At 52.1% G+C, this 17,635-nt stretch overlaps 7 protein-coding genes across 7 annotated transcripts; 4 read left to right on the top strand and 3 right to left on the bottom strand.

Annotated features, from left to right (window-relative positions):
• Positions 1-40: 40 nt before the first annotated feature.
• CC1G_01078 (glutamate-tRNA ligase) lies at positions 41-2,729 on the bottom strand (the record flags this gene model as incomplete). The annotated part of the gene is made up of 9 exons (XM_001832964.1): positions 41-640; positions 693-849; positions 902-1,067; positions 1,118-1,224; positions 1,275-1,651; positions 1,704-1,862; positions 1,913-2,250; positions 2,300-2,462; positions 2,517-2,729. 9 exons carry the CDS (start codon positions 2,727-2,729, stop codon positions 41-43), a joined length of 2,280 nt encoding a protein of 759 aa, XP_001833016.1.
• Positions 2,730-2,912: 183 nt separating this feature from the next.
• CC1G_01077 (2-isopropylmalate synthase) lies at positions 2,913-5,617 on the top strand. The gene is made up of 5 exons (XM_001832963.2): positions 2,913-2,933; positions 2,992-3,289; positions 3,347-3,736; positions 3,784-3,856; positions 3,910-5,617. Exons 1-5 carry the CDS (start codon positions 2,923-2,925, stop codon positions 5,511-5,513), a joined length of 2,376 nt encoding a protein of 791 aa, XP_001833015.1. The 5' UTR covers positions 2,913-2,922; the 3' UTR covers positions 5,514-5,617.
• Positions 5,618-5,886: 269 nt separating this feature from the next.
• On the top strand, positions 5,887-9,165 carry CC1G_01076 (autophagy-type protein 9; the record flags this gene model as incomplete). The annotated part of the gene is made up of 7 exons (XM_001832962.2): positions 5,887-6,602; positions 6,835-6,970; positions 7,028-7,372; positions 7,627-7,805; positions 7,858-8,341; positions 8,393-8,473; positions 8,530-9,165. The coding sequence occupies 7 exons, from the start codon at positions 5,887-5,889 to the stop codon at positions 9,163-9,165; spliced, it is 2,577 nt and encodes an 858-aa protein (XP_001833014.2).
• A 536-nt stretch (positions 9,166-9,701) lies between these two features.
• On the top strand, positions 9,702-12,037 carry CC1G_01075 (hypothetical protein; the record flags this gene model as incomplete). Its single annotated transcript, XM_001832961.2, has 1 exon — positions 9,702-12,037. The coding sequence occupies one exon, from the start codon at positions 9,702-9,704 to the stop codon at positions 11,889-11,891; it is 2,190 nt and encodes a 729-aa protein (XP_001833013.2). The 3' UTR covers positions 11,892-12,037.
• Positions 12,038-12,181: 144 nt separating this feature from the next.
• CC1G_01074 (mitochondrial inheritance component mdm12) lies at positions 12,182-13,420 on the top strand (the record flags this gene model as incomplete). The annotated part of the gene is made up of 1 exon (XM_001832960.2): positions 12,182-13,420. One exon carries the CDS (start codon positions 12,182-12,184, stop codon positions 13,418-13,420), a length of 1,239 nt encoding a protein of 412 aa, XP_001833012.2.
• Positions 13,421-13,494: 74 nt separating this feature from the next.
• CC1G_01073 (histone acetyltransferase) lies at positions 13,495-15,854 on the bottom strand (the record flags this gene model as incomplete). The annotated part of the gene is made up of 10 exons (XM_001832959.2): positions 15,638-15,854; positions 15,341-15,576; positions 15,200-15,270; positions 14,981-15,143; positions 14,801-14,925; positions 14,668-14,748; positions 14,215-14,616; positions 14,040-14,163; positions 13,706-13,984; positions 13,495-13,653 (listed from the first exon to the last, which is right to left on the bottom strand). The coding sequence occupies exons 1-10, from the start codon at positions 15,660-15,662 to the stop codon at positions 13,495-13,497; spliced, it is 1,665 nt and encodes a 554-aa protein (XP_001833011.1). The 5' UTR covers positions 15,663-15,854.
• Positions 15,855-17,128: 1,274 nt separating this feature from the next.
• On the bottom strand, positions 17,129-17,602 carry CC1G_01072 (hypothetical protein; the record flags this gene model as incomplete). The annotated part of the gene is made up of 1 exon (XM_001832958.1): positions 17,129-17,602. One exon carries the CDS (start codon positions 17,600-17,602, stop codon positions 17,129-17,131), a length of 474 nt encoding a protein of 157 aa, XP_001833010.1.
• Between the last annotated feature and the right edge of the window lie 33 nt (positions 17,603-17,635).

The raw sequence follows: 17,635 nt of genomic DNA, 5'->3' as shown, positions 1-17,635 counted from the left end.
GTGGGTAGAACGTGCAACAAATAGAGAGGATATCCATCATTTAAGCTGTATAGAGGCTCTTGACCTTGTACATTCCCGTCTCAACAGTGGGGTTTTCGTCAGGGTTGATGGGCTTGACCTTGTACATGGATGTAACCGCTGCAGAGGGGTCAGCGATCTCATTGGCCGGAGCTGCAGGGGTGGCGGCCTTTTGGGCACCAGCAGCAGCAGCGGTAGCAGCCTTGCTGGCGATACCAGCGGCCTTTCCATCGGGAATCTTGAAGAACTCCTTCACACCGTCCTTCTCTCCATCGTAGATATAATATCCCTTCCTCTCGAACTGGATAATCTCGCCCTTGGGGAGGTCAAGTACGTTAGCATCGGCGAGAGCGGTTTCCTTAAACTCGGTAACTGGGGTGACGAAGTCGGCAAACTCGTCGTTCTCCTCCAACTTCTTCTTCGTGATGAGGTAGTCGAAGTCTACGAGAGAGACGGTAGGGAGGGGGTGGTTGTCTTTGGGGGCAGCGAGCCAGGTGATCTTCTTTTTGGTCTTCTTCACGTCACCTTCGAGGTGGAGATCGACGACGATCTCTGTGACGGTGCCGGCTGCGTCGATAGACTTAGTTCGGACGATAGCATTACCCCAGTCCATGAGGGTAATCTACCGTGTTTGGTTAGTGTGAGTGGAGAACGCCATGGATAAAAGAACAAACCTCCTCGTTAAGATCGAAGGATGCAGCGTCCTCCTGCTCGATGAGAATATGAGAAGCGTAGACAGTCTTCTTCTCTCCAACGTCAGGATTCTTCTTGTGTCGAGGAAGGGACTTGATCTCGGGAGAGGAAGGGCCGCCGTTGACAGTGACTGGGACGCTGTGATAGTTCTTTGGTCAATGGTTTTCAAGAAAGATGAAAGTGAACTCACCTCTTATCAGAGATGATTGCCCAATGTCTAGGGGCGACGGGATCGATGATCTTCTTGTTAAGGGCCCAGATAGAGTCCCATTCAAGTGAAACGACCGCGGAGGAAGGCCCTTGCGACAACATGAATTGGGTAAGGGCTTCGACGGTCATTCCACGACGACGAATTCCTGTAGATGGATCGGTACATAAGCGCAATAGATACGGATGACAGACAAACCTCGGACAGTAGGGAAACGAGGATCATCCCAGCCGCTGACGTGACCGTTGTCGACGAACCAGTGGAGTTTACGCTTGGACAGAAGGGTATAAACAAAGTTAAGGCGACTACGGAAATTATCAGAGTTGTGTTGCCCTAAACATCAGATACAACCTACCTGAAATCCCAGATGTTGACCTTCCTCATTCCAAGTGTCTTGTTCATCCAAAGGTATTGGGGGTTTCGATCACGATACTCGTTCGTTCTCAGAGCATGCGTAACGCCCTCGATGGAGTCAACAAGGGGGCAGGCAAAGTCGTACGTGGGGTAGATTTTCCACTTGTCGCCAGTACGGTGATGGGGAGTAAGGTTGCATCGGTAAATGACAGGATCGCGAAGGGCTTTGTTGGGGCTATCGACACTTAGTTTAGCGCGCAAGCACCATCGTTGGCCTTCCTCAGATCCGGACTTCATCTCCTCGAAACGCTTGAGGTTATCCTCGACACTGTTGTCTCGGTGTTTGGAGGCAATGCCGTCGAATCGCTCTTTTTGCATCTAAATAAAAGTCAGTACTTCGCTACAAAGATGCTTGGTGATGTGAACAGACCTGCTCCTTCTCAGTGTCATCAGCGTAAGCCTTGCCATCCTTGATCATCTTCACAGCCAATTCGTAGAGTTGATCGAAATAATCGGAGGTGTGGGTGACTTTATCTCCATGAATATCCAGAAGCTGAAGATCCTCAAGGATAGTCTTCTGGAACTCGGTCTACCAATGTAGGTGAGCATCGCATTGGGTAACATTCAGGAATAGCATACCCGCTCCTTGGAAGGATTGGTATCATCAAAGCGAATGATCAACTTGCCCCTGTACATCCTGGCAAAGTACTGATTGAGGATAGCGGCCTTAGCGTGTCCGATGTGCAGGTAGCCTGATGGCTCGGGTGGGAAACGCGTCACAACTTGCCCTTCGACTGCATCTTGAAGACCGAGGGCAAAACCAGCAGCGGTCTTGTTGGAGCGGGCCTTCTGCGCTTTCGCAGCGGTGAAGTCAGCGATGAGTTTTTGAATGGGCTTCAAGGACTCGAGGTGGGAGAACCAGCGAAGAAGGTGGGTGTGTTGGTTGTTTTTCAGCAAGCCGAGGACCTTGATGTTTCCTACAAGTCGATTAGCATCTTGACGCGTTTTATTCAACCAAAGTCTGACCCTTTAGGGCACCCCAAACTGCCCAGTCGGCAGCAGAGGGCTCGTGTCCCACGAGATACGTGCGATAGGCAAGGTAATCGTCCAAAGAATCGAGGGCAGCAACGATCTCGGGAAAAGCGGCCAAGGTGCGCAGGTTTGTTGTTAGTGCAAAGTACGATGCCGACTAAATCTTCCTTATTAGCGCCGTATATCGATAAACAGACGTGTGTTGCCTGACTTTTGCACTGTCGCTGGCAACATTTCCAGCCTTTGCTAGGATCTGGATGATTTCATCTTCGTTTGAGGCGCTTTGACCGTCCAAAGTGAGAGCCAGGTCCGTGGCGGCATTGTCAAAATGGATTGTGGCGGTATTGGTGTATGCAGCAAGGGCTGTCGCACCGTATGGGAAGGGCGACGCCTTTGTTGGAACTGTGAGATTGGCGGCGGCCATGGTAGAAATGAAGTAAGAAAAGATTGAAGACTCTGGAGTGATCTCGACTAATCTTATCAGTCCCAGTCAAATCGAGTCAGATCACATGTCGCCCTTTTAATTTTCTCGGCGCTTCATATGTAAACCCAATCGCTGCCTCTATTATCCGCTCTTTATTCCTTTCCTCTTCCTTCCTTTCCTTCGTTTTCTCAAAATGCCAATGCTGTATGCCCCTCTCCATCGTCGTTCTCCGTCGCCTCAGCCGTTGACCAACGTTCTACAGAGCCGATCCTTCCGTGAAGTACAAGAGATACACCCCTATTGATCTCCCAGATCGCAAATGGCCGTCTGCAAAGTATGGCGACAAGGTTCCGATCTGGCTGTCCACCGACCTCAGGGACGGCAATCAAGCTTTGGCAAACCCTATGACCATTGAGCAGAAGACTACCTTCTTCCGCCAGCTGGTCAAGTGCAAAGTGAAGGAGATCGAGGTTGCATACCCGGCAGCCAGCGACACAGACTTCAACTTTGTTCGCGGCCTCATCGAGAATGGAGAGATCCCCGACGACACCTGGATCCAGGTGCGCAAACTCTGCCTTGTACTTTCTGGCTCTCCTTCATGCTGACACCATTTCTAGGTCCTCACCCCAGCCCGAGAAGACTTGATTCGACGAACAATCGAAGCAGTCGCCGGCGCCAAGCACGTCATCCTGCATATGTACAACGCTACTTCGCCCACCTTCCGGAATGTCGTCTTTCGACATACGAAAGAACAAACTATCGATTTGGCAGTACGACATACCAAGCTCGTCCGTCAGCTGACCGATGAGTGCACCGCGAAGTACGGTACCATCTTCAAGTACGAGTACAGCCCCGAAACCTTCACTCAGACGGAACCCGAGTTTGCGGTTCAAATTTGTGAAGCAGTCAAGGCAGCTTGGGGAAAGGCAGGGCCTGGGGAGGATCGTATTATCTTCAATCTTCCTGCAACTGTGGAGATTGCACCTCCGTCACATTATGCTGATCAGGTAGGTCGGAATTAGTTTTCCGGGTCTGGGTTCTCACCCCTTCCCAGATTGAATACTTCTGTCGCAATATCAGTGAGCGAGAGAAAATCATCGTCAGTTTGCACCCGCACAATGACAGAGGTACGCCATCGTCATCTAGTAAGTCACATCGGCGAACTTATCCTTTGCACAAGGTACTGGCATTGCCGCTGCTGAATTGGGCATGTTCGCTGGCGGCGACCGTATTGAAGGTTGCTTGTTCGGAAACGGCGAGCGTACAGGAAATGTCGACCTCGTCAACTTGGCTCTGAACCTGTACACACAAGGTATCAACCCCGGCCTCGACTTCAGCGATATCCAGTCCGTTATCGACACCGTCACCCAATGTAACGATCTTCCCGTCCACCCTCGCCATCCGTATGCTGGAGAGCTCGTCTTCACCGCTTTCTCTGGATCCCACCAGGACGCTATCAAGAAGGGCTTCGAGGCGCAGAAGATTCGTCACACCACCGGCGTCGACCAATACTGGGACATGCCGTACCTCCCCATCGACCCTGCCGACCTTGGCCAGAACTACGAGGCCGTCATCCGTGTCAACTCCCAGTCCGGAAAGGGTGGTATCTCCTACCTCATCAAGCAGCATTTGCACCTGGACATGCCCCGCAAGATGCAGATCGCGTTCTACCAGGTTGTGCAGGCCGTGGCCGATCGCGAGGCTCGGGAGATGACCGTCGAAGACATCACCACCGCTTTCCGCTCCCATTACCACTTTGGCTCCAAGTACGCTGGTCGCTTGGTTCTTAGGAACTTCAAGATCTCTGCCGAACCCAGTGACGACCCCGATTCGAACAGCGACCATGGAGCTGACGAGCGCAAGCAATTCGATGGTACCATCTCTGTCGACGGTGTTTACCGTGTTGTCCGAGGTAACGGCAACGGTCCTTTGTCTGCTCTCTTGGACGCCCTGAAGACACACCTGGACATCGACCTCGCCATCCGCGAGTACACCGAACACACTACTGGAGAAGGCCAGGACGCCAAGGCTGCTTCCTACATTGAGGTGGTACCCGCCGACGACAGGAAATCCACCAAGTCTTGGTGGGGTGTGGGCCTCGACGCTGACATCGCCGAGTCTGGTCTCCGTGCCTTGCTCAGCGCTGTCAACAGTGCCATTGGAGACCGACCTCTTCCTGAGCTCAAGCTGTCCGTCGGTTTCAACGCTGCCTCAGGCCACGACGACATCTCTAGCCGAGTCCTCAACGCCCTTGGATTGGAGCTTCCTCGTCGCCTGCAGGCTTCATTCTTCGAGGTCGTTCAACGCGCTGCCAGGGACAACGGCGGTGAAATCTCATACGAAGCCCTTATCAATCTTTTCCAGACGACATACCGATACCTCTCACCCGACACCACCGCACCTTCGTTCGCTCTGGGACAGTTCAAGTTGGAGCAAGTTGGCGAAGGCTCTGGCCGGCAGTTCGTTGGAGAGATTTTGTTCAACGGCGAGAAGCGCAATGTCACTGGACAAGGCAACGGCCCTCTGTCTTCGGTGGTTGATGCCTTGCATCCCTTCATCGAAGGCACACTCTCCATTCGAGAATACTCGGAACACTCGATCGGCGAGGGTACCGAAGTGCGCGCCGCATCATATGTCGAACTTGTGTATGATGTCGGTGGAAACAAGAAGACCAGTGCATGGGGCATTGGAACGGATACTGATATTACAGCATCTGGTATCCGAGCCGTTCTGAATGCGGCGAGCGGCCTGGATGTGGTTTTGAAGAAAAACGCGGCGTCATAATCTGATAGGCGCACGAAAACTCTAACTACAATTGTATTATATCTTGTACATAGCTCCATTTAACCTGGCGGTGTATTCGACTTTGCTTCTCTGTTTATGGGCAATTCGCGAGGCGCCCCTAACTTTCTGAGAGGGGATGATGGACGCTGACACAGCCACATCAAACAGTGGGCAAGTCTGTTGAGGTGTACGAATCAAGGAACTGCTTGTTAACGCAGCACCGTTACATGGTCTGACTCCATTTGCTCGTTGTCAGACGACTACTACAATGTCAACGGCGGGCTCTCGCTCGTCAAGGCCAATGTCTAGCTCTCGCTCAGGCCAGTCCGCTTTCTCGCCAGGGACACCATCAAGCTCGCGTCAGTTTCTGAACATGTTCAACCCCATGAGCAGGAGCAGGACTTATCAAGGTTATATGCGTGCGGACGCGTTGCCGGAGGAAGAAGATGAACATGGGAGCTCAGGGGAGGACATAGACTTGGAGAGTGGCTCGAGTCCGAATGCACCACGACAGAAACGCTCAGCAAAATCCCAAGGGAAGCGGAAGGTCTCATGGGACGGCAACGCTTCAGAAATGAATGTCCTGCGCCCCAACATCCAGAAAGACGACAAAAAACATGAAGGAGAGTCATCGGAGGACGACGAGGTGCCGCAAAGTTTCATGATTGAAGCTACGGCCGGCGCTGCTGCAAGACAACCGACAAGGCATCGAGGGGAGTCGGATTCGGGGTCGAGCAGGTCAGCAATGAAGCGGGGGCAGCCTTTGTACTCAACCTCTGCGCGTTCTGTGCCCCCTATTCTGCCAACGGTTGCACCGCACGTGTCTATACCGCCTAAACCGTCAGAGTTGGATGTCGAGGAGGACAACATGGAGACACCACGATTAGCCCGTGGAGCGTCGGCTAGTGGCAGCTCCAACGGCGATAGCTCTCGACAACCTAAACCTATGCGAGGTCTGGACGAATATGAAAGGGCTTTATGGAATTGGGTGAACGTGTACAACCTCGATGCCTTTCTTCAAGAGGTCTACATGTATTACGAAGGAAAGGGGATCTATAGCATCGCTCTCTCGAGAGGGTTGAATCTCTTGTAAGCCCTATTGCTTCTGTTCGCAGTTGTTTCGTTCCTCTCATATCGCTTCAGGACTGTTGGATTCGTCATCGGGTTTTCAACATTTCTGCTCGGATGTATTGACTATTCGAAATTTCGACATGGCAAAGTCACCCACCTAGATGATGTCGTCATTGAACGCTGTATATCGAAGTTCGTTTCAAAAGTTGTTTATCCTCCGAACTCGCTCTGATCTCGATTTTTTGCTTAGGTTCTCTGGCGTTACCCTCCTCTTCTTCATCCTCTTCACCGCATTCTACCTCTGGCAAATATACTCCTACGTTATGGATGTCCTACGCCTCGTGGACATGTACAACTTCTATACCCATCTTCTCAAGATCCCTGATGTACGTGTCTTAACTCTTCAGAAGGCATGGGACCATTTACTTACACAGCCTGTATAGTCTGATATCCAAACAATATCCTGGGCAGAGGTCGTACGACGCATAGGCGCAATCCGACAAGAGAACCCCATCACGGCAATATCATCTACAGGATCCAAATCCAAAGATAACAATACCTCCACAGCAAAGCTCGATGCTCACGACGTGGCCAACCGGATCATGCGACAAGAGAACTACCTCATTGCACTCTTCAATAAGGACCTCTTGGACCTTCGCGTACCGTTACCTGGGTTCCTGAATCGTTTCGTAACACCAGAGAAAGGAAAGGGCAAGGTGTTGACGCAGGCGTTGGAGTGGAACCTGAGGTTCTGTCTGATGGGATACTTGTTTGACTCGCATGGTAGGGTGAGGAAGGTCTTTTTGAAGTCTAGGAATCGGCAGGCTTTGGTTGAAGGGTAAGTTGACTACATCCAATTTTACCATGACTGACAGTCCTCGGGTGATAGCTTACAGCGGCGGTTTATCTTTATGGGGATTTTGAACGCCTTGTTCTCCCCATTCATTGTGCTTTATCTTCTCATGTATTCGTTCTTCCGCTATTTCGAGGTAAGCCTTAATTCGCAGGCCTTTGGGAATCTCGAGATTAATTCCCCTTGCAGCAATACCAGAAGGATCCTGGCTCGATCAGTGGTCGACGATATACGTCATACGCGCAATGGAAATTCAGAGAGTTTAATGAGCTCCCCCATATCTTCACCAGGCGTCTGGACGAAAGCTACCCGCTCGCCAATGTCTATATGGGCCAGTTCCCGAACGAGAAGATGACCATTCTCATGAGGTTCGCCTGTTGCAACAACGTATGCTGTTCTCTCATACTCACTGTGTTGTAGATTTGTGGCATTCATTGCAGGTTCCTTCGCTGCTGTCCTCCTACTCGCCACCCTCATAGACCCCGACATCTTCCTCAACTTCGAAATCACCCCACATAGAACAGTCCTATTCTATCTCGGAGTGTTTGGTGGTATCCTCACGGTTGCACGAGGCATGATACCAGAGGAGAACCGCGTCTTCGATCCCGAACTTCTCATGAACGAGGTAATCGCCTACACCCACTACATGCCTGATGATTGGAAAGGGGAGCTGCATAGCAAGCGTGTTAACCAAGAATTCGGAGAGCTTTTCAAGATGAAGCTGCTCATTTTCATCCAGGAGATTGTGTCGGTGGTTACCACGCCCTTTGTGCTGTGGTTCTCATTACCAGACTGTGCCCCTGCGATTGTTGACTTCTTCAGAGAGTTCACGGTGCATGTGGACGGCAGAGGGTATGTTTGTAGCTTCGCAGAGTTTAACTTTGAGAGGCATGGAAATGTGAAGGTAAGTGAACAATACTGAACGCAAACTTCTTGGTGCTAAAGGCACTCTCAGTTCGGCGCACCGGCGAAGGCAAAGGACAATCGCATGATCTCCAACGACGGAAAGATGGAGAAGAGTTTCCTGAATTTCAAGGTATGATCTGACTATGCTCTCTCCTTTATCCGGTACTAAATTCTGGTAACCTACAGGCTGCAAATCCAGATTGGCAACCGACCGATCCCAGCGGCTCCCTCTACCTGAACCGGATGGCGAATCTCAATGCGAACTTGCACCAACAACTCAGTCGTCGTCGGCAACAACAAGAGCAGGCGGGTTACGCCGGAGACAGGGATTTATCAGCGACAGTGCACTTCGCCCCGGACAGCTACGATCGTGCCTTGAGACAGAGTCAACACGCCGCCTTGACGCGTCGCAGAGGCTTAGGCAACAGCATCATGACTATGTCCATGTTGAACGCTGCTGGACCAGAAGGAGCGTCGTCTGTGTATGCCGGTGACTTGCTCATGGCCCGTACAGCAGTCCTCGGGGACTCGCAGAACAGCGTCCACCTTGGCCCATCACCTTCTCGAAGTGCTCAAGGGGCGAGCAATGCAACTGGGGAGACCGGTTCCTCTCACGAAGCTGAGAAGGAAGAGGAGAGGAGCACAGTACATAATGAAATTGGCCTGGGAGACTCGTACGTGGACGGTGCCAAGCGGCCTGTCAAACCGTATGTCTCTGAAGGTGCCGATGAGGAAGAGGAGGAGTTGGAGGATGGAGGCGTGCTTGGTTTGTTGACTCAAATCTACGGAAGGCGAGATGGTCCTACAGTTGGAATGCCTTGATGGCCTTCTGAATAGATTCATTGGACTTGTACGTATATTTTGCTAGATTCCATCATGCATACAGACTCTTCTCTTGTGACAATTTGGGCCCTGCACCGTGGCTTTGTTGCAGCCTCGCGCACGGTCCAGCCCAAGCGCCTATTCCCGAAGCGCCACTCAAGTGATCTCGGCAATTACCGAGAGTGAGGTAACCGACCCCTTTCCTTTCACTAGACCAACCTGGTTGTCTTCTGCCACCGTCGACCACCATGGAGAGCCCATTCGCCTCAGTTCTGCGCACAAACCATACCCCGAGCGACGCTGAGGTGAACCAGATAGAGAGTTTTCTGGCAGAGAAGCCCCTTCGAGAGCTTTCTCAGTTAGATTTCGAAGAACGAAAGCTCCTCGACGCCCTGGAGGCCATTCAGAAACGGAAATCGGCATGCAAAGCGTTCGTTGACGACCACAAAGCCCTGACATCGCCTCTACGAAGGCTTCCCTTCGATGTACTCCGAATCATCTTCATCTACTGTCTCCCAAGGGAGAGATATGCCGTCATGGCCGTTGACGAGGCTCCCTTACTCCTTACCCACGTGTGTAGAAGGTGGAGGGACGCTGCTCTGTCGATGCCAGTGCTATGGCAGAACCTCCATATTCCTCTTCCCGCCTGCCCAGTCAGACCCCATCGAATTCCTTCCGCCCAATCAACGTCCGGTTCGCAATCTGCGGCCCCTTCCCTACCACCTGTTCAAACTTTGGTCAACATTTGGGGGGCACCGCCGATTCTAATGGGCCAACCAGTGACAGTTGCACCACCTGCACTCAGGCCCGAGGAGATACACGTCATTCACCATTTGCAACAACTCTACGAAACGGCAATCTCCACATGGAAGCGCAAAATGATCCTGAGAATAGAGGCGGTCGATGCATGGCTTTCCCGCTCAGGAAACCTCAAGCTCGGACTCAACATTGTCGAGTGGTCACCACCTCCTGACCGGCGCACTATCACCAATGGTTGGAAGATCAAACTTGCCCCTTTGAAGATCCAGTTGATCGAGGTCCTTAGGAAACACAAGCACAAGTGGCAAAGGTTGGAGTTGAGTGTCACTTGGAGGTTCTTATCCGAGATATTGGCGACGGAAGCGGAGAATCTCGCGTATCTCAAGATCAACCACGCTCCTATGTCCCCTCCTAACATTGCCGAATCCAACCAACGCTTTATCATCCAACGACCTGGTGCTATAGAGGACTCGTCGGACGATGATGAACTGGACGATCTGGATGCGGAGAACCCAGAAGAACATGTCACGGCAGCTCAAAGCGCTGCTCAACAAATGTTTATGAAGAGCGCGTTGTTGAAGTCGTCGCGGGAGAGTTTGAGGACGCTCTACCTCAAAGCACTCACCACCGACCTGTTCCTTCTCCCTGTTAAATGGGAGAATATCACGGAGCTGTTTTTCGAAGGCTACTCCAGTCGGTTCTCCTCCTGGACTCCTCTCCCACTCATCGGTGTCCATTCTAGGTTCACGAAGCAGGAAGCTGCTCTGCTTCTGGCTAAACTCACGAACCTGAGGAAGTGCCATATGTTGGTCGGTAGAGCGGATAGGAGGAGACCGAGCGTCGCCAACTTGCTACCAGAGACCAAGGAGCCTATCGTTCTTCAATATCTCGAGCATCTCTCCATCCACGAAACCAACGCACGTCAGGAAGAATCTCTCGCTTCCTTCTTTTCGGCTTTCGAATTCCCCGCCTTGCAATCTATCGTATTCACGACCACGGTATTTCCCAGACTTTCGCGTCCATCGTCCCTCCTTGCCATCCTCGCCTCGTGCGGTCCCAACATCCGACGGCTAGCCATCGATTACAGGAGCTTCACCGAACGAGATCTGATGCAGGTTTTGAGCATTGTCAGCGGGACAGTGGAGGAGGTATTCTTGACGGTGGATTATTGGGAGACGAGAGAAGGACATTGGGATTACGACGAAGACCATGGGCCGCACTGGCATGGCGGAAATGATTCGAATTCGCGATTCTTCCCTGTATTCTTGACGAACGGCTTCTTGAAGAAGCTGACACCTAGGATACCCAGGGATGACGACGAGAGCGGGTCGGACTCGGGTGCGGATGCGGATGCGCAGGGAGAAGAAGTCGAGGTACTTTGTCCCAACCTCACATCTTTCACCTGCAGATTGAGGACCGCAGAATTTGATGAAGCCGCGTTGCTGCGGTTTGTGCATGCGAGGAGACACTGGAAAGTGTTGCAGGCGGGGAAGATTAAGAAGATGATTGAGAAGGTCAAAATCCAGTTTGCGATGCCCAAGTCACAGCGTGCTGCTGAATTCCGGGAGGAGGGAGGGCGCAGTGATCACAGTGTCTTTTTCAACCAGCTCGCGACGGTGTCTTCGAGCAGCAAGAAGTATGTCCACCCATTCGTATATCAAAGCCTCAAGCACGATCCCATGGTCTCGCTGGTCGAGGCTTCCGCACCTCCGTTCGCCTATCCGTTCTCTTCATCGAGAAACCCTCGGTTCAGCGCGCCACCATTAGAAGTCGAGCTCTTCTGGCCACCGGAAACCAGGATATCGTTCTTCCCTCGCGGATTCCCCGACATTCCAGGCTATGCAGCAGGCGCAGTACATTCAACAGTCTGGTCCCCTGCTTGTGGCGCACTTGGAACGTGTACTCTTCCTGGAAATGGGGTCAGCGAGAATGGAGGTCTGACGGAGAGTGGTGTCAGAATATTTTGAACCGCGCGAGTGGAATTTTGACTATTGGGCCCCGCAGTTGTATTGTTGTTGTATTGGTACTTTTTTTGGCTTTGAATCTTTGATGTATTTTTAGTGACAGATTGTGTGTACTTTACCAATGCGATGTGCTGTACCTTCCGACTTTCTGGTCGATTAAAGATGGACTACCACTTGACTAAAGCACTGGCCCAGGCGGAATCGAACACTCGATTTTGAAGGGATTCCATGTGAAAGAAGCCACTTTGATTTGCAAGCCCCTATTTAACGCGCCTTGATTGCCTGTTACCATCATGTCCATCGACCTCGAATGGGCCAAACTCGACTCTTCTCTCGCCAATTACCTCGTCGACGTTCTCAACCGCCAACTAAGTAATGCCCAACGCCCCTCATTCATAGGCCCCGTCGAAGTCACTTCCCTCGAATTCGGCTCTGCCTCACCTGACGTAGAGCTCGTCGACCTGCGCGATATCTATCGTGATTTTCTCGAGGACGATGAAGACGACTCGTCTACTTCTCCGGTCAAGGTGACTGAGGGTCAGCTTGATGCGCATGGTGGAGAGGACGATGATGGGTACGAGTGGGTGCCTCGGCGGGCGGCTGCGAGGGAGTATTACACCGAGGGCGGTGGGCACGGCGGGAATGGGAGTCATCTACCGATGCACCTGAGGCATCCGCCGCTGAGGAGCTCGCCGACGGACACGTTCAGCTCGCTGGGGCACAGTATGGGGATGACGATGCCAGTTGGGTTGGACATGTGGACTGGCCACGGGGCGTTGTTCCATCACCAAGGGAGCGGCGGCAGCCCAGCTCTCGCTCACGGAGGTCCGATATTGCGTAGTCCCTCGCCTTCAACGCCCTTTCCTGTGGTTCATACCCCTCCTTTAGGTCGCACTCCCACCGCTGCATACCGCTCGTCCTCAGCCTTGGATCCCGACTCGTCCTTCCTCAACCAACCCGTTTTTCCTTCCCAGCAACCGCAACAACAACAACCCCAGCAGGAAAACAACCACCCCAATCTCCAACTCCATCTCCAGGTAAACTGGCACTCGAATTTACGAATCACGATTACGACTTCGCTGTTGATCAACTACCCTTCACCCATGTTCATGTCGCTGCCTATCAAACTGTCTGTTACGGGTTTGGTTTTCAATGGGGAGCTAGCGGTAGCATACGAAGGACAACGGAGGAGAGTGCATGTATGTATCCTCGACGACCTGGATCCGTACGGTCCAGCAGGCGACAGACCTAAACGCGAGGTCGACCCTGACACACTCAACGATACGGCCATCACCCCGCCAGACCTGGACGAAGACTCTCCACCCAATTCCGGGAGACCACAGAAACCGCTACCCATAGGCCAGAGGCTGCTACCCTCAATCTTCATCGAGAGCGAAATTGGTCAGGCGGACAAACATGTGCTGAAGAATGTGACGAGAGTGGAGAGGTTCATTCAGGATGTGATACGGAAGACGGTGGAGGAAGAGCTGGTGTTTCCCAATTTTCATACTTTGGTCATGGGGGATGGGTAGTGGGCTGCGGTCGTGTAAAATTACAAATGTAAGAATATAATACAGACTACAAGTGCGTCAGGAAGCCGGCGGAACTAGATGAGCATCTTGCTCATGTAGGGTCCGTCGAGCTCATACCCAAGCTTCCTGTAATAATCTCTCGTTCCGACACCAGAGATAACAGCCAGCTTGATGCTTCCGTGTTCCTCCCTCGCTATCCGCTCAGCCTCTTCCATCAACAGCGTTCCAAAGCCCTAAAAATACCTTTAGCCTGTTTGTCTTCCTTCGAATGAAGACCAAACTCACCTGATGCTGGAATTTCGTTGGGTCCCTTCCATGTACAGGAACAGCAGTTCCGTACACATGCAACTCCCGCACAATACTGCAGCTACCCTGCTCGGTCTTCACCAACTCCGGCCTAAACGTACCCTCATCCGAGCACTTTCGCAACCGCAGCAAGCCGATCAAGATATCCTTCTCGGGATCTTCATAGGACAGGAAAGTCTCCCAACCCCCATTGGCCGTGTAGTCTCGTCGGAGGAGTTCCACGGATTCTGGTCGGACTTTGTGGTGGATTTCGTGGATCTGGGGTGAAATCAGTGAGAATCCTGAAGAAGATAAAGAGGGAAAAGGGGCGTACACCGACTTCGCGGAACCGTACGTCTCGACACACGGCTCCAAAGTCTTTCATTCGGTTAAGAGCGAGTTCACGCAAGTTTCCAGAGTTGTCGCATCCACTTGTTACCAATGGCAATGGGATATCTCTGCACGCAATGATTAGCATTTGAACCCTGGCAGCCATGGATCGACCTCACCTCTGCACACGATAAACCCTAGTCCACGGGGGCACCAACGCCAAAATCCTCGCCACCACATCCACCAGAACATTTGGCGTATAGTTCTTATATCTCCCCGTCCTCCACAACTCGTACAACCCCGTTCCTCTAATAACCAACGTCGGATAAAGCTTCAATCCATCGCTTCTAAACGCTGGATTCTCAAAATACTCTTTGAACTGTTCAAGATCGCGCTCGATACCAACGTTGGGGAGGTCAGGCATCATGTGGGCGACGACTTTGAAACCAGCGTCTTTGGCGAGGTGGAAGCATTCGGAGACGGCGCGGACGGTGTGGCCCCGGTTGGTGTCGCGGGCCACGTCTTCGTAGACGGATTGGACGCCTATTTCGAGACGGGTGCAGCCGTAGCGGAGCATCTGGCTGGGGGGAGGTGAGGAGTGAATGGGTGGTAATCTGGGAAGGAAAACGCACCTGAGATGGGGCCGTAGACAGTAATCGGGGCGGGTTTCGATTGTAATACCGATAGCTTTTGATTTACTTTGCTCTGAAAACCTGCAGGGTGGTGTGAGCTGGGCTGGAGACCAGTCAAGAGGATGCTTTTTACCTGACAGCTTCATCGACATTAGTTCCGGTATACCCGGACAATGCATTGTGCAATTGGGCAATGAACTTTTCACGGTAGTCTTCTGGCATACTCATAAAGGTGCCTCCCATGACAATGAACTCGACCTGTGTCGCCACTGCATGAGTTTGCTTTCCCAGATACCACGACGTTGGATCTCACCTTATCGACACTGTGTCCCAGGCTCTTCAACTGCTCCACTCGCCCTCGCGTTTGCTCATAAGGATCGTATCGAGCACGAATAGCTCGCATGCTCGTTGGTTCGTACCCGGTATAACTTTGTGTACTGTAATCGAAGTCTGAATCGGGTCCTCCAGGACAATATCTGTCAAAGGTTACTCGCTAAAGGCTGCTCATGGAAAACGAATAGGTCCAACTTACACACAGATATTCCCCGTCATTGCAATATGCGGACACCGATGGGGTTTGCACATCACAGCTACAACCGCAATCTAGTACCGCACAATTCGTTAGCTACCTATATCCCAGCACCCAAACCAAAAGTAAACGAAAACCACTCACTCCACTGGCAGTCCTGATAGGCCTCGCCTTCAGTTTAGGCAACAGCGCTTTCTTGTAGTCATCTGGGATAGCACTGATGATGTCAACGAGACGGGGTACACCTCCGTATCCGAACTTTTTGCTGATTTTGGCGCGGAGGATGTTGAGGGAGACGGACTCGCCGGCGTCGTGGGCTTTGATGAGTTCTGCGGCGATTCCTGAGGTTACGCGGAGGAGGGTTTCGGCTTGGGAAGGGCCTGTGACCATGCAGCATTCAGAGACAGTTGAAAGAGTGCTAGCTATGCTATAGGACCATACCGTCTACTTTGGATCCCTGAACCATCTTTTTCCTAGAGCTTTACGAGGACCTTAATGGGTTTTGAGAATTGTGGCTTGTCTTGAGTCGTATAAACGTTGCAGTCGTAGTATTCGTAGATATACAGTTCTCCCAGCTTCTTTCAAGTTCTTGTTCGTTACTTGTGGGTCAGACTGGCCGAGAACTTGGAGATTAGCAGCGACGCCTGGTGTGATGGTGAAAGTCCAAGACGAAGAGGGCGATCAAATCAAAACTCCGATTGCAGCATCAATCTGCCTCCGATCATTGGCTTGGCATCTGACCTTATGTGCGCAGGTGCCATTCGCAACTTTGTCTTTCACGACGATGGCGACCACTTCTTAAGACCCTCTGTACCACATTCTCCGGACATCCAGACCACAGGAAACTGACTTTAAAGTCAGAACACTGCAGCCATAAAGCTGTCAGTTGAAGACGGGGTTTTATTTGTGGATATTCAAGGTTCCAGTCTAGCCTATTCTACCCCAAATAAACTCTGACACTTGGCGCTTCGATTGGTCTGCTCTGTATGGCTCGATGACCATGGTTCTCTGGTAGTTGGTGTCGAATTGATATCCGGGCTTCCGCATAAACATGGCTATGGGGGACGTCTACCCTCCATCGACAGACGGGTCTTTCTCTCCGAGTCGATTGATTCCAGATGCAGCTGTCGACTTCCTTCGCAATCCTTGCCGCCACCGTCAGCACGGCTTTAGCTTCACGCTACCCAAGTGGTATCGTCCAGTACTGGGATGATCCTCTATACATTACTTTCTCTCGTGCCTCTCGCCTCGGTGCCTTTCACGAGGGCTACCGTACTGCGACATACGTCCACACTGCAATCTTCGCCACTGCGCGTATGATGTTCCACAGCAGCCCAAAGTTTCTATAAAGTAGCGGTCAGCAATGCTGCCCCACGACGCACAGCCTGAGGCTACGCTTCCTATACATGAAAGCACACCGGAAATGCTGACAAAGTAATGTTATGTAATAATTATGTCAGCAATAAACCTCCCTTTTCGGAATCCTCACGCGCCGCAAAATCCCCACAGGCCCGTGTACGAGCGAAAGCCCGCCGCAGGCGGGCGCCAGCGAGTACACAGCAATTATTTCCCCGCCATTCCTGTCAGTGGAGGGCGAAGCCCGACCCTAACCACCGCCCCTGTGCCGAAGGCACGGGCAAGCGAAGCTTGTAGTACTTAAATGCAGGCGATGAAATTGTCAGACCAACCCCTCGCTCCAGTTGCGCGGTGGGTTAAACGGCTGCTTGCGGGGGAGAAGTTATAATACAGCCTCCCTTAGACTAGATCCGGTACAGAGTTACAGGTTTGGTAACTAAATCGGCTTGCCATACGTTGTCTGCAACGTTACAAACGCGAAGCACAATCAAGTTCGCGGGACCCCATCTCGTGGTTTTAGCTACATCCCACCGTTCGTCGTGTCCTCCTCCCGTGCGAGAAAGCATTTCAACATGCTTATGGACCGCCTCGGCCACCCTTTTTGCCAGACCAGCCCTTCCCATTGCGACTCCGAACTGACCAAAACCCGTCATATGCGAGGTGAGAATAACCAGGCCACCGAATCATGAACCGAATTCCCCTGTCGTCGCGTGTGCCACGAGCGAAAACCATGTCCTCTCCGCGCGCCATGAGCTGGGAGAGTGTCCGGATGTTGGTGTTGACGAGGTCCATTACGGGGATGCCTTTGCCTTGGGACCCGACATAGTCGAAATTGATGTGCGCGCGGATGGGGCGGCGTTGAGCGAGGTCAATCTCGTGGGGCAACTGTGGCCAATAGATGTCTTGCGGGATGCGATACTGGGTATTAGGTAGTCTATTTGAGCATCGGAGAGCACCTGATAAACTTGAATACGTGGAGACTTGGCGAGGTTGGATTCGTGGGTGGATATCGTCGTCCGATTTGGTTTTGACTTGAAGGTGCCAAGCCATAGTCGTCGTTGCGTCGAGATAGTCAGGCTGGGA

Source organism: Coprinopsis cinerea (genome assembly GCF_000182895.1).
Source record: "Coprinopsis cinerea okayama7#130 chromosome 2 map unlocalized cont3.2, whole genome shotgun sequence".
Classification (NCBI taxonomy): Eukaryota; Fungi; Basidiomycota; class Agaricomycetes; order Agaricales; family Psathyrellaceae; genus Coprinopsis; species Coprinopsis cinerea.
Note: the sequence above shows the minus strand (reverse complement) of the source record. Positions and strands in the feature narration are given on the sequence as shown.

Coding starts and splice junctions, on each gene's coding strand:
- CC1G_01077 (XM_001832963.2), top strand. Junction 3,737..3,783: donor CGTCACATTATGCTGATCAG/GTAGGTCGGAAT, acceptor ACCCCTTCCCAG/ATTGAATACTTCTGTCGCAA. Junction 3,857..3,909: donor GCACCCGCACAATGACAGAG/GTACGCCATCGT, acceptor CCTTTGCACAAG/GTACTGGCATTGCCGCTGCT.